This window comes from Salvelinus alpinus, chromosome 9 (genome assembly GCF_045679555.1).
Source record: "Salvelinus alpinus chromosome 9, SLU_Salpinus.1, whole genome shotgun sequence".
NCBI lineage: Eukaryota > Metazoa > Chordata > Actinopteri > Salmoniformes > Salmonidae > Salvelinus > Salvelinus alpinus.
Genome location: NC_092094.1, coordinates 75,469,602 through 75,484,152, shown reverse-complemented (window position 1 = coordinate 75,484,152; position 14,551 = coordinate 75,469,602). Strand labels below are relative to the sequence as shown.

At 49.0% G+C, this 14,551-nt stretch overlaps 1 protein-coding gene across 2 annotated transcripts in view; it reads left to right on the top strand.

The window, feature by feature from the left end:
• The window catches only part of LOC139530635 (protein GREB1-like), a 62,357-nt gene extending 48,781 nt beyond the window's left edge, over positions 1 to 13,576 (top strand). For both annotated transcript variants that reach the window (XM_071327218.1, XM_071327216.1), the window contains exons 19-33: positions 217 to 332; positions 420 to 634; positions 829 to 1,216; positions 1,828 to 1,987; positions 2,118 to 2,220; positions 2,622 to 2,777; positions 3,108 to 3,244; positions 3,365 to 3,526; positions 3,981 to 4,185; positions 4,488 to 4,650; positions 4,822 to 5,058; positions 5,500 to 5,635; positions 7,649 to 7,849; positions 7,935 to 8,073; positions 11,205 to 13,576. In XM_071327218.1, coding sequence (XP_071183319.1) covers positions 217 to 332; positions 420 to 634; positions 829 to 1,216; positions 1,828 to 1,987; positions 2,118 to 2,220; positions 2,622 to 2,777; positions 3,108 to 3,244; positions 3,365 to 3,526; positions 3,981 to 4,185; positions 4,488 to 4,650; positions 4,822 to 5,058; positions 5,500 to 5,635; positions 7,649 to 7,849; positions 7,935 to 8,073; positions 11,205 to 11,368 — 2,682 coding nt within the window. In that variant the 3' untranslated portion in view covers positions 11,369 to 13,576. The remainder of the gene's footprint in view (positions 1 to 216; positions 333 to 419; positions 635 to 828; positions 1,217 to 1,827; positions 1,988 to 2,117; positions 2,221 to 2,621; positions 2,778 to 3,107; positions 3,245 to 3,364; positions 3,527 to 3,980; positions 4,186 to 4,487; positions 4,651 to 4,821; positions 5,059 to 5,499; positions 5,636 to 7,648; positions 7,850 to 7,934; positions 8,074 to 11,204) is intronic.
• The last annotated feature ends 975 nt before the right edge of the window (positions 13,577 to 14,551 follow it).

Genomic DNA, 14,551 nt, shown 5'->3' with positions numbered 1-14,551 from the left:
ATTGCCTTCAGGTGAGTCAATTTAAAGAGTCAGTGGGTGTGACAGAAGTCCTGCCTCTGCAACAGGAAGCGGATGGGACTGGTTGGTGGGAATGTCAGTCAATGTGAATGGGCGGAATTTCCTATATTATTTGATCTGTTGTTGTTCTAGCACCTGGTTAAAGTGTGTGTGTGTGTGTGTGTGTGTGTGTGTGTGTGTGTGTGTGTGTGTGTCCAGACATGGCTGAAGATCCAGGAGACAGACTGGGTTCCCCGTACCTACCTGGAGCTAGAGGCTCTCCCCTGTATCCTCATCCTCTCTGGGGCAGACCCCCTGGGAGAGTCCCTACCCAGGTACACACACATAGTACCTGTATATTTATCCTGATTGGTTGACTGATTGATTGGTTGATTGATGTATTTTCTCTCTCCTCCAACCAGATCACTGAAGTACTGTGACCTGCGTGTGATAAGCTCCTCCTACCTGCAGCGCACGTCATTGGAGGAGGAGCTGGGATTGGCTGCCTACCTAATGAGGGTGGAGTCCCAGGGGTCACAACCCCTCAGACACGTCCCCGGCCCCGGTAGCGACCTATCAGAGAGCGACCGGGACAAACACGGCAGTACCGACAACGAGGAGGAGGGGAGAGAGAACGGTGAATGATGGAGCGCCATCCACTGGCCAAATTCAATTCAATGAAATACAACACAATTCTAGCTATTCAATAAGACACTATACTTTCAATATGGGTGTTTATAACCTTAAACAACACATTTGACGGTTTATAACAGTAAACTCATCTCTGTATACATCCCTTACTCTCTTCTTCCTCTCCTGTCTTCCCTCTAGCTCTGAAGTCGGAGCTCCCTGGTTTGGGTCATTTCCCTCCCCCTCACTCAGCCCCCCAAACCCTCCGACCCTTCTCCGACAGCAGTGCTGCGGCCACTCTCCATCTCCACACCACCCCCCCTGACCCCCTTCACTCCTCCCCCTGTCCAAACCCTAACCCCTCCGACACCCAGCGCTGGCCCTCCAAGTCAACCTCCTCTGACTCCTCCTCCACCCTTCCCCCCTCCTCCCTTCAGAGCTGCTCCTGGGCGCGGGGGGTGAGTCGCCCCCCCTCCGTGCTGCTGCCCCGGGCACTCTATGACATCATCACGGCGTTCGACGAGAGTGGACTGCCTCGCTGCACCTCCTTCCTGCCGCACCTGTCTGTAGCCTGGGCCAGCTCCTTCAGGTAGGGACATACACACACACCTCACCTGTCTGTAGCCTGGGCCAGCTCCTTCAGGTAGGGACAAACACATACACCTCACCTGTCTGTAGCCTGGGCCAGCTCCTTCAGGTAGGGACAAACACACACACCTCACCTGTCTGTAGCCTGGGCCGGCTCCTTCAGGGAGGAACAAACACACACACACACACACCTCACCTGTCTGTAGTCTGGGCCAGCTCCTTCAGGTAGGGACAAACACACACACCTCACCTGTCTGTAGTCTGGGCCAGCTCCTTCAGGTAGGGACAAACACACACACCTCACCTGTCTGTAGCCTGGGCCAGCTCCTTCAGGTAGGGACAAACACACACACCTCACCTGTCTGTAGTCTGGGCCAGCTCCTTCAGGTAGGGACAAACACACACACCTCACCTGTCTGTAGTCTGGGCCAGCTCCTTCAGGTAGGGACAAACACACACACCTCACCTGTCTGTAGTCTGGGCCGGCTCCTTCAGGTAGGGACAAACACACACACCTCACCTGTCTGTAGTCTGGGCCAGCTCCACACACACTGGTGAGTAAGATGATGCTCTATATTAATGTTTCCTTTGCGTTCCTTTCCTCTGTGTCAGACCTCTGCTGAGTAAGATGATGACGTGTACAGAACAGTCTCTGTATTACCGCCAGTGGACCATCCCAAGGCCTTGCCACATGGACAGCAGCAACCGCCCCGCAGAGGGACGCACGGACAACTTCCATCCCCGCAGACTGCTGCTCAGCGGGCCCCCACAGGTACACACACACACACACACACTGGTGACAGACTCACACACACACACACACACACACACACACACACACACACACACACTGGTGACAGACTCACACACACACACTATTCTGACTACTGGAACCTGTTCAGGTGGGGAAGACAGGGGCGTACCTCCAGTTTCTGGGCATCCTGTCTCGTATGCTGATCAGGCTGATGGAGGTGGACATCTATGACGAGGAAGAGATCAACACCAGTGAGTTACCATGACAATACACCCTGGCCTCAGCTCCATAACTACCACCACCCTCCACTCTGCACTAGTCTTAATAATATGCATCACGTGTGTGTAATACACTTTGAATGAATTATAGCTTCCACGAAGAGGTTATTTTAAGTAGCTATTTGCTGGTAGAGATGTCTGTGTGTTGTATACACAACATGTGTAATGCATTATGAATGAATCCTATAGGTTTCCATGCATGTATAGATGTTTATTAAGGACCCATGAGCTGTTGTGAATGTATTATGAATGTAAACACGTGTGTGTGTGTGTGTGTGTGTGTGTGTGTGTGTGTGTGTGTGTGTGTGTGTGTGTGTGTGTGTGTGTGTGTGTGTGTGTGTGTGTGTGTGTGTGTGTGTGTGTGTGTGGTATAGGTGACCAGCTGGAGTGTGTCCAGTACCACCCAGCCTGTGCCCCCTGGCCGATAATAGGCACACTGAGGGGCATGCCCTTCGACTACACCATCCACAACCCCAAATATGAAGACATCAGCACTGTCTATTGCCCTGACTACTACCCCAACACTGACGGTAGGATAGGGGAGTGGGGCATCTCTCTCGGTTATCATTATGATTGTGAGATTTACTAGATGATGTCATGGACATCCTGATCTCTTTTTCTACTGTTTCTAGCTTGGCTGAGCTCTGTACACTCTTAGAAGAAAAAAAAAGGCTTATTCTACTGTCCCCATAGGAGAACCCTTTTATGTTCCAGGTAGAACCATTTTGGGTTCTAGATAAGCACATTTTATTCTAAGAGTGTAGCTATATGTACGTGACTGTGGTTATCAGAGATGTTCCATGGTTCTAGACTTGCGTTTGCCAGGTTAACTAACCCCCAGCCCCTGCTCTGTCCCCCAGGGAACCCCAGACGTAAGGAGGACGTGTATCTGCGGAGGCGTACGACCAGGACCAAACTGTCCAAATACGCAGCCTACAACACCTACCACCACTGTGAACAGTGTCACCAGTACACGGGCTTCAACCCCGGGTACCAGGTGAGCAAAGAACACACACACGGTTTATTCTTACTTTTACCAATCATTGCTCAGTTGGTCTACGGTATGTGTAATAATGTATTCTAGACCTGCAGATAGATAATGTGTTCCACCATGTAGATGTATGAATCGCTGCTGCATGGCTTCACCTTCTCCCACCTGCTGCTGGGTGAGGAGATCCAGCTCTACTTCATCATCCCCAAGTCTAAGCAACACCACTTCAGCTTCAGCCAACCAGGAGGCCAGCTGGAGAGCATGAGACTGCCCCTCACCTCCGATTGGGTAACCTAACTAAGCCCCTTACCCCTACTACTAACCGTAATACCCATTCTCTACCCTTCTTCCTCGAGGGTGCACTCGTTCACTCCTATTTATGGATGTAAGAAATGTGGTACAAACTTCCTTACAGCAATCGGGTGCCTTTCAATCTGCTACGGGGGATGAGCAAGTGCACAAGTCAAGGAGAAGAGTAGAGAGTCGGAGCACAGCCATACTCTAAACATTTACATTAACCCCTGCAGAATGCACTGCCTAATTTCCCCACCCAAGTTCCTGTTTTCCTCATCTGCCAACCTTTCTTTGTTTCTCTCTTTCTCGCTTTCTTTCACGCCTTCCCTATCTGAAACCTCCTCTATATACAGACCGACAAAGTGTAGACGCCCTAAGATCATCAAATCTTTGCAGAACCCACTCAGACTTTTATATACCGCTGCATGTTTCTCCTTTCCCCCATCAGAACCCAGACTGCATCAAGAGCCCCATCTTCACCCCGACAACGGGTCGTCATGAGCACGGCCTGTTTAACCTGTACCATGCCATGGACGGGGCGGCCCACCTCCACATCCTGGTTATCAAGGAGTACGAGATGGCTGTCTATAAGAAGTACTGGCCCAACCACATCATGCTGGTGCTGCCCACTGTCTTCAATGGAGCCGGCATCGGTACTCTAACTACCTCCACTCTCTTTCCCATACCTCTCACTCTCTTTGTCTATCTCTCACCCTCTCCCCCGTTGTGGAGTGAGTGAGTGAGTGAGTGAGTGAGTGAGTGAGTGAGTGAGTGAGTGAGTGAGTGAGTGAGTGAGTGAGTGAGTGAGTGAGTGAGTGAGTGAGTGAGTGAGTGAGTGGAGGAGAGAATACACACAACAGACAGACTATCTAACAACATGAGACGCACTAACACAGAAATATAACAACAGTGTTTCCCGATGTCTCCCTCTCTGACCTCTGGCCCCTCCCCCAAGGTGCTGCCCACTTCCTGATCAAGGAGCTGTCCTATCACAACCTGGGGCTGGAGCGCAGGCACAGGCTGGAAGGAGGGGGGCCGCCGGCCGACGTCTGGCCCTTCATCATAGTCTCTGATGACTCCTGCGTCATGTGGAACGCCGTGGACCTGGACTCACACAGGCATACACACACACTCACCCACACACACACACACACACTCACACAAACAAGGAACAAGTCTCAGCTACACACACATCAACACATTTTTTTTTTCATATTGATGTTTTGAAAGTATTGTCCTCGCGGAGCTCTGTAATCATGTCTCCGTCTCTTTCTCTCTCTCCCCTCCAGTGCCTCAGGGCCTGTAGAGAGGAACGTGTCTCTGAAGCAGGTGCTGCAGCACATGGAGGCGTGTCCCGACCTCACCCAGTACGGCCTCTGTGGGATCAGGAAGTGGGGCAGTTGCTCCCCGGGTCAGGGGAAGGGGGGAGGAGCCCGTCACGAGGAACCGTTCTCCAGAGGACACCTCCACGACTTCCTGCTTCTCAATGTGGACCTGACCCAGGATGTCCAATACAACGAGAACAGGTGAGACAGTAGAATAGAGTAAAATATTATCACATTTTAGTAGACGCTCTTATTCAGATTAACTAAGGTTAAGTGCCATGCTAAAGGGTACAACAACAGATTTTTCACCTAGTCAGCTCAGGGATTTGAACCAGAAACCTTTTAGTTACTGGCCCAACGCTCTTGAACGCTAGGCTACCTGCTGCCGAATATGAAAGAATGGAATACAATACAACCAGAATAGATGAGAGAGGACAGCCACTTTACATAAGTCATTGTTATGGTAAGAGTGTGGCTGCTAGGTTGAAGTGGTTTCTATGTGAAACACATCACATCTCTGGTGAAAAAAAAAACTTCACTGAACCATCACTCTTCCTCACTCTTCTTTCTATGTTCCTTTTCTCACTCTCCACTCTCTTCCTCCTCTTCCTCTGGTCCCCCTCTCCTCTTCTTCCCCCTCAGGTTCATGTGTGATGATGTGGACTTCACCCTGCGAGCCCACAGTGCTGGTCTGCTCATCTGTCGTTTCAACAACTTCAGTGTGATGAAGAAACAGATCTCTATCGGAGGATACCGTACCTTCATCATCAAGACCAAGGTACAGGCTTACACACACTCACATACACAAAACCACACGCAAACATACAATCAAATACGTAGACATACACAACACCACACACACACACACACATCACCACCTTCATCATCGTGTCACTCGACTTAAGATCAAATGTAGTGTTCCGATGGGATCGATTCATATCCCTCTCTAATGCCTCAGTTCTGGGGCTCGAGTCAATCCGATTGCTGAAGTTCCGCGTTATAGCGGGATTGACATTTTTAGGTCATTTCTGATTGAGCCGGTGACGTGTACCGTGAATCCAGTTATCAACATTACCTTGAAATGTACAGTGGGGAGAACAAGTATTTGATACACTGCCGATTTTGCAGGTTTTCCTACTTACAAAGCATGTAGAGGTCTGTCATTTTTATCATAGGTACACTTCAACTGTGAGAGACGGAATCTAAAACAAAAATCCAGAAAATCACATTGTATGATTTTTAAATAATTAATTTGCATTTTATTGCATGACATAAGTATTTGATCACCTACCAACCAGTAAGAATTCCGGCTCTCACAGACCTGTTAGTTTTTCTTTAAGAAGCCCTCCTGTTCTCCACTCATTACCTGTATTAACTGCACCTGTTTGAACTCGTTACCTGTATAAAAGACACCTGTCCACACACTCAATCAAACAGATTCCAACCTCTCCACAATGGCCAAGACCAGAGAGCTGTGTAAGGACATCAGGGATAAAATTGTAGACCTGCACAAGGCTGGGATGGGCTACAGGACAATAGGCAAGCAGCTTGGTGAGAAGGAAACAACTGTTGGCGCAATTATTAGAAAATGGAAGAAGTTCAAGATGACGGTCAATCACCCTCGGTCTGGGGCTCCATGCAAGATTTCACCTCGTGGGGCATCAATGATCATGAGGAAGGTGAGGGATCAGCCCAGAACTACACGGCAGGACCTGAAGAGAGCTGGGACCACAGTCTCAAAGAAAACCATTAGTAACACACTACGCCGTCATGGATTAAAATCCTGCAGCGCACGCAAGGTCCCCCTGCTTAAGCCAGTGCATGTCCAGGCCTGTCTGAAGTTTGCCAATGACCATCTGGATGATCCAGAGGAGGAATGGGAGAAGTTCATGTGGTCTGATGAGACAAAAATAGAGCTTTTTGGTCTAACTCCACTCGCCGTGTTTGGAGGAAGAAGAAGTATGAGTACAACCCCAAGAACACCATCCCAACCGTGAAGCATGGAGGTGGAAACATCATTCTTTGGGGATGCTTTTCTGCAAAGGGGACAGGACGACTGCACCGTATTGAGGGGAGGATGGATGGGGCCATGTATCGCGAGATCTTGGCCAACAACCTCCTTCCCTCAGTAAGAGCATTGAAGATGGGTCGTGGCTGGGTCTTCCAGCATGACAACGACACAAAGCACACAGCCATGGCAACTAAGGAGTGGCTCCGTAAGAAGCATCTCAAGGTCCTGGAGTGGCCTAGCCAGTCTCCAGACCTGAACCCAATAGAAAATCTTTGGAGGGAGCTGAAAGTCCGTATTGCCCAGCGACAGCCCCGAAACCTGAAGGATCTGGAGAAGATTTCTAGGGAGGAGTGGGCCAAAATCCCTGCTGCAGTGTGTGCAAACCTAGTCAAGAACTACAGGAAACGTATGATCTCTGTAATTGCAAACAAAGGTTTCTGTACCAAATATTAAGTTCTGCTTTTCTGATGTATCAAATACTTATGTCATGCAATAAAATGCAAATTAATTACTTAAAAATCATACAATGTGATTTTCTGGATTTTTGTTTTAGATTTCGTCTCTCATAGTTGAAGTGTACCTATGATAAAAATTACAGACCTCTACATGCTTTGTAAGTAGGAAAACCTGCAAAATCGGCAGTGTATCAAATACTTGTTCTCCCCACTGTATATCGCGCTGTAAGGCGGCACTTCAGCGATATGTATTGAATCCAGTCGCCAATTTTGTCTGTTGTTCATGCTTTGACCATTGCAATGTTGGTGTCATGTGTGGTTTTAGATAACTGACGTCCCCACCTCCATCCAGCCGTCACAGTACATCTGTGCCCCGGACAGCAAGCATCCATTCCTGGCCACGCCTGCACAGCTACTGCTAGAGAAATACCTGCAACACACCAGCCAACGCCTGTTCCCCCTCAGCGCACGCAACTACACACACCCCATTCTGTCTGTAGACTGCTACCTCAACCTGGGGCCTGAGGTACACACACACACACACAAATACATATGTGATTGTTTCGATGTCAGATCACTCAACGGTGCGTCTTTTCTTCCCCTCCCTCTAGGTGACGGTGTGTTTTGTGAGTTCCAGACCTCACTCCATCAACATCAGTACTGCAGAGCTGCTGTTCAGCGGCCTGCTGCTCTGCTTCTGCGATTCCTTCGTCACACCAGGCTTTCTTAAGAAGTTTCACTTCCTCAAAGGTACACGCACAAAGACCCATGCAGGCACACCACATATTATCACGTTTTTGGGAAGGCCCAGATGCAGACGGTGTCGAAGTAACAAAAGTGTATTACTAGAACAGGGGGCAGGCAAAACGACAGGTCAAGGGCAGGCAGAGGTCAGTAAATCCAGATCAGAGTCCAAAAGGAACGGTAGGCAATCTCGGGGTCAGGGCATGCAGAGGTCAATAATCCAGTGTGGTGAAAACAGGAGACAAAGGGCTGTGAGACATGGGTTTGATTTTAGACACATGAAAAGTGGTGTATATATATGGAGGGTACGGGGCAACAGAAGACGAACAGCAAAGAGGCTAATGACCTTGGAGATGGGGAAAGGGCCGATAAACCGGGGGGAAAGTTTGTGGGACTCCACCTGGAGGGGCAGATACCGGGTGGACAGCCATACCTTCTGTCCGAGACGATACTCGGAGGATGTAGCCACGGGGCTATAGCGGCGTGACAGCACATCCGGCTTGATGTTCTTGGATCCTGGTCGGTAAGAGAGGGAGAGGTTGAACCGGGGGAAGAGCAAGGCCCACCTAGCTTGCCTGGAATTGAGACGCTTGGCGGTGCAGAGATATTCCAGGTTCTTGTGATCAGCCCACACAATGAACGGATGTTCCGCCCCCTCCAGCCAGTGCCTCCACTCCTCCAACGCCATCTTCAACGCGAGAAGCTCACGATTCACCACATCGTAGTTCCTCTCCGTGGCGTTGAGGCGATGGGAGAAGAAGGAGCAGGGATGTATAACTTGAGGTCCAGGGCAGAACGCTGGGACAGGACAGTCCCCACTCCGACATCCAAAGCATCGGCCTCCACCACAAACTGGCGAGACAGGTCAGGATGAACCAAGATGGGAGCTGTGGTGAAATGGTGTTTGAGATCCCGGACCGCCCGGTCAGCATCTGGGGACTACGTGAATGGAACCTTGGGAGAGGTGAGTGCAGACAGGGGGAAGCCAGGGTGTTGTAACCCTGGATAAAGCGGCGATAAAAGTTGTAGAATCCCAGGAAACATTGTAGCTGCACCCTGGATGTAGGCTGTGGCCTTACTGAACACCTCCCGGAGGTCCTGGTACTCCGTGGGTATGGTGGAAAGGTCCGGGGCAACTTCCGAGCCCATAGGAAGACGTCCTGGGGCATGTTGCGCTGACTTCAGACAATGTGTGTGGCAGAACTGGCTCCAGCCCATAATGGCACCAACAGTCAAGTCTATGATGGGATTGTGTCGCTGGAGCCAAGAGAATCCCAATACCACGGGAACCTGAGGAGACTTAATCAGCATAAATTGGATTGCCTCGCTGTAGCCCCTCACAATACCATGGGAGTGGTATTGTGAGTGACCCGGCCTATAGAGCGCCCGTCCAGCACTCTAACATCCATGGGAATGGAGAGGGGCTGAGTGGGGATGCCCAGCTCGGACACCAGGGTAGCGTCCAAAAAAACTCTCATTGGCCCCAGAGTCGATGAGTACCCAGAGAGATTTATACTGGTTCCCCCACAGCAGGATGGCATGAAAAGGAGTGCGAGTAAGGGGAGAGGAAAAGTTCTCCAAAAGGCCCACCGGAGTACTCACCCCTTGATGAGCCTGTTTTTTTAATGGGCAGGTAGCTACGAAATGTCCCGTAGTTCCACAATATAGACAGCTCTGTGTGTGGAGTCGACGTAAGTGTTCATCTAGCCCTGCCCAGGTGCCTGGATTCCAAAGGAGGCGAGTCAGCAGCCCTCTGTGATTCCCGACAGAACTTGTGTGACGTCGGGTTCACTCAGACATGTAGACTTCGGGGGTCTCCGGGATTCTTTGGAGGCGAGGTGGGAATCGAGGGCGACAGGGCACAGATTCCCTCTCTCTCCTACATTCTCGAAGCCACCCATCGATCCGGATGGTCAAGGCTATGAGGGAATCAAGGTACATGGGTAGCTCCCGGGCTGCAAGCTCATCTTTGACCACCTCCGATAGTCCGTGAAGGAACATGTCGAACAATACTTCCGGGTTCCAGGCACTCTCAGCCGCCAACGTGCGAAAATCCATTGCGTAAGTCTGCCACACTACTGGAGTCTTGACGTAGCTGGAGCAGCTTACGAGCAGCCTCTCTCCCGGACAACGAAGAATCAAACACCTTCCGAACTTCCGCCACAAAATCCTCTACACTGAGGCAGACAGTGGACTGTTGCTCCCACACCGCCGTAGCCCAGGCGAGTGCCCTCCCAGACATCAGCGTTATGATGTAGCCCTATCCTCGAGCGGTCCGAGGGGAACGAAGAAGGCTGCAGCTCGAAAATGAGGGAGCACTGGGGGAGAAAAGCCCGGCAGGTTCCGGAATCTCCAGCATAAGGCTCCGGAGGAGGTAAGCAGGGTTCTCGGGACACTGGGGTAGGCTGGGAGATTACGGGTGTGACCTGCTGCCCAGTGGGCAATCCGCGGAATTGCTCCAGCAAAGTCTCGAACGTCTGGTCATGGCGTTCTGCCAGGGTATGGAGTCCCTCCATAAGACATTACAGTAACTCCTTGTGTCGTCCAATGGTGGCTCCTTGCAGGGATACAGCATTGTGCAGCTGGTCTGAGTCTGCTAGATCGGTCAGGGCCAGTTCGTACTATCACATTTTAGGAAAGACCCAGATGCAGACAGTGTCGAAGTAACAAAAGTGTATTACTAGAACAGGGGGCAGGCAAAACGACAGGTCAAGGGCAGGCAGAGGTCAGTAATCCATATCAGAGTCCAAAAGGTACAGAACGGCAGGCAGTCAGGGTCAGGGCAGGCAGAGGTCAATAATCTGGTGTGGTGGGACAAGGTACAGGACGGCAGGCAGGCTCAGGGTCAGGGCAGGCAGAATGGTCAAAACCGGGAAAACTAGAAAACAGGAACTTTAGAAAAGACAGGAGCAAGGGGAAAAACGCTGGTAGGCTTGACGAACAAAACGAACTGTCAATAGACAAACAAAGAACACAGGTATAAATACACAGGGGATAATGAGGGGAGATGGGAGACACCTAGTGGGGGGTGGAGACTAGCACAAAGACAGGTGAAAGAGATCAGGGTGTGACACATATACACACACACACACAAAAGCCATCACATCCTCATAGGTATTCTCTCTTCCCTCGTCCAGGTGCGATTCTGTGTGTGATATGTGCTGACCGCAGCTCTCTGAGACAGACGGTGGTGAGGCTGGAGCTCGAGGACGAGTGGAGGTTCCGGCTGAGTGACGAGTTCCAGACGGCCAACGCTAAAGAGGACCGCCCCCTCTTCTTCCTCACAGGGAAACATATATGAACTGCCGTACCCCTCACCGTGAGCCCTGCAGTGGGGTCAAAACAGAAAGCCAAAAACTGGCAGTATTCTTCTGGTGGATCAAGCCAATAACCCATAGACAGTAGTTGGTAGTGAATATAGCTACAGTTGAAGTCAGAAGTTTACATACACTTAGGTTGGAGTCATTAAACCTCGTTTTTCAACCACTCCACAAATGTCTTGTTAACAAACTATAGTTTTGGCAAGTCAGTTAGGACACCTACTTTGTGCATGACGCAAGTAATTTTTCCAACAATTGTTTACAGACAGATTATTTCACTTATAATTCACTGTATCACAATTCCAATGGGTCAGAAGTTTACATACACTAAGTTGACTGTGCCTTTAAACAGCTTGGAAAATTCCAGGAAATTATGTCATGGCTTTAGAAGCTTCTGATAGGCTAATTGACATCATTTGAGGCAATTGGTGGTGTAGCTGTGGATGTATTTCAAGGCCTACCTTCAAACTCAGTGCCTCTTTGCTTGACATCATGGGAAAATCAAAAGAAATCAGCCAGGACCTCAGAAAAAAATTGTAGACCTCCAAGTCTGGTTCATCCTTGGGAGGAATTTCCAAATGCCTGAAGGTACCACGTTCATCTGTACAAACAATAGTACGCAAGTATAAACACCATGGGACCACGCAGCCGTCATACCGCTCAGGAAGGAGAAGTGTTCTGTCTCCTAGAGATGAACGTACTTTGGTGCAAAAAGTGCAAATGAATCCCAGAACAACAGCAAAGGACCTTGTGAAGATGCTGGAGGAAACTGGTACAAAAGTATCTATATCCACAGTAAAACGAGTCCTATATCAACATAACCTGAAAGGCCGCTCAGCAAGGAAGAAGCCACTGCTCCAAAGCCGCCATAAAAAAAAGCCAGCCTATGGTTTGCAACTGCACATGGGGACAAAGATCATACTTTTTGGAGAAATGTCCTCTGGTCTGATGAAACAGAAATAGAACTGCTTGGCCATAATGACCATCGTTATGTTTGGAGAAAAAAGGGGGAGGCTTGCAAGCCGAAGAACACCATCCCAACCGTGAAGCACGGGGATGGCAGCATCATGTTGTGGGGGTGCTTTGCTGCAGGAGGGACTGGTGCACTTCACAGAATACATGGCATCATGAGGCAGTAGAATTATGTGGATATATTGAAGCAACATCTCAAGACAACAGTCAGGAAGTTAAAGCTTGGTCACAAATGGGTCTTCTTAATGGACAATGACCCCAAGCATACTTCCACAGTTGTGGCAAAATGTCTTAAGGACAACAAAGTCAATGTATTGGAGTGGCCATCACAAAGCCCTGACCTCAATCCTGTAGACAATTTGTGGGCAGAACTGAAAAAGCGTGGGGGAGCAAGGAGGCCTACAAACCTGACTCAGTTACACCAGCTCTGTCAGAAGGAATGGGCCAAAATTCACCTAAGCTTGTGGAAGGCTACCAGAAACGTTTGACTCAAGTTAAACAATTTAAAGGCAATGCTACCAAATACTAATTGAGTGTATGTAAACTTCTGACCCACTGGGAATGTGATGAAAGAAATAAAAGCTGAAATAAATCATTCTCTCTACTATAATTCTGACATTTCACATTCTTAAAATAAAGTGGTGATCCTACCTGACCTAAGTCAGGGAATTTTTACTAGGATTAAATGTCAGTAATTGTGAAAAACTGAGTTTAAATGTATTTGGCTAAGGTGTATGTAAACTTCCGACTTCAGCTGTATGAGTCTGGGGCTGGTATGGCTCTGTTCACCGTAGTATTAATTTAGTATCAACTACAATGTACTACGATACTCCTATTAACCTTCCACCTCTCTGTTGTGATGTGTTAAAAAGCAATCATTCCACAGTGTCTGCCGCCGTTCATATTGTAGTGATATTTATGACTAGTGTATTTTGTACAAATATTATTTTTGTAGACCTTTGTTTTTGCCTGGGCTTTTGTGATGAAATATTTTGCATATATTTGGACAGCTTTGTGTCATGTAAAAAGTGCCTATCTATGTAATGTTTTCTTCGGTGTCTTCGTAACAATGTTCATTACGAAAGCGTTACGTGTACGTGTATGTGGTTGTCATTTCTGCCGCTCAGTGTTTGTAGCCTTCTGATGATCACTATGTTGAGAAACTTGAATCCATATTTTATGTACTGAATGTGTAAATGTACGTATTTTGAAAACGACCTCAATCTCTGCTGCCTTCTATTGGTTATACACCAGTCCAGGTTTGTGTACATTCTGAATGTTGTATCTGTTTTACTATGATCTACTTCTTGGGGGGAGTTACACAGTTGAACGGGGCTGTAAACAAGGCCTCTCCACCTCATGCCCTGGGGAGCCAGCCCAGCACCCCTGTTTCTAATAATCAACTAATCGCAGGCTTCAGTCTGGACCTGGATTAGTTAGTGCTGGGGGGTGTTGAGGTGACTGATGCGGGCCGCCTCCCTGATGGCCCTACTAGCTTCACTTACACCTGTGGATCTTCTCTTGGCCTCACAGGTTGGGTCAACTCCCACCGTGTGTTGTTATGAGCCTCTTTCTAGGTGATGGGGGACTTCTTGTCCTCCTACCCTGAGCTGAGTTAGCAGTGGAGCCCTGAGTTTCACTTTATCAACCCGGGTCACCCCTCTTGGTCTAGCCCTGCTTGCCACAGAGGTTAGCTCACTCCTTCCTACTGATTACACTTCACGGGTAGTTTGTGACTCTGTATATTACGCGTCAGCGGGGCTATTTTTGTGTTCAACACCAACGAGCGATCCAATAATTATTTATAGTCCACTCTGTACGACTTGATTACGTGGTGCGGCTCTTACTGCGTGGATACGTTCCGCCACGGGGTTAAACTATTATAATTCCGGAATAATGTCAGACACTCCTGCTAGCGGCTGGTCCTCCCTATCTAATTGACTGGACAGCACCCACATGGGTGAGTCACACCAGCTAAGTCCCGGGTATAGGGTTGCAGCTAAAACTAGCTGCACTTCGTCTGGGTAGAGGACAAACTAAAGACACCCAGTGCTCCTTTAGTGTGCTTTTTACACAGTTACCTTCAAGCCCCCCTTTGGTTTCCTGCTCAAGCCCACAATATGGTCTGGCCGCAGGCTACCTAAGGTGAACCCCTAAGCTTAGTTGTTATGTTACTCTAATTCTTGACTATT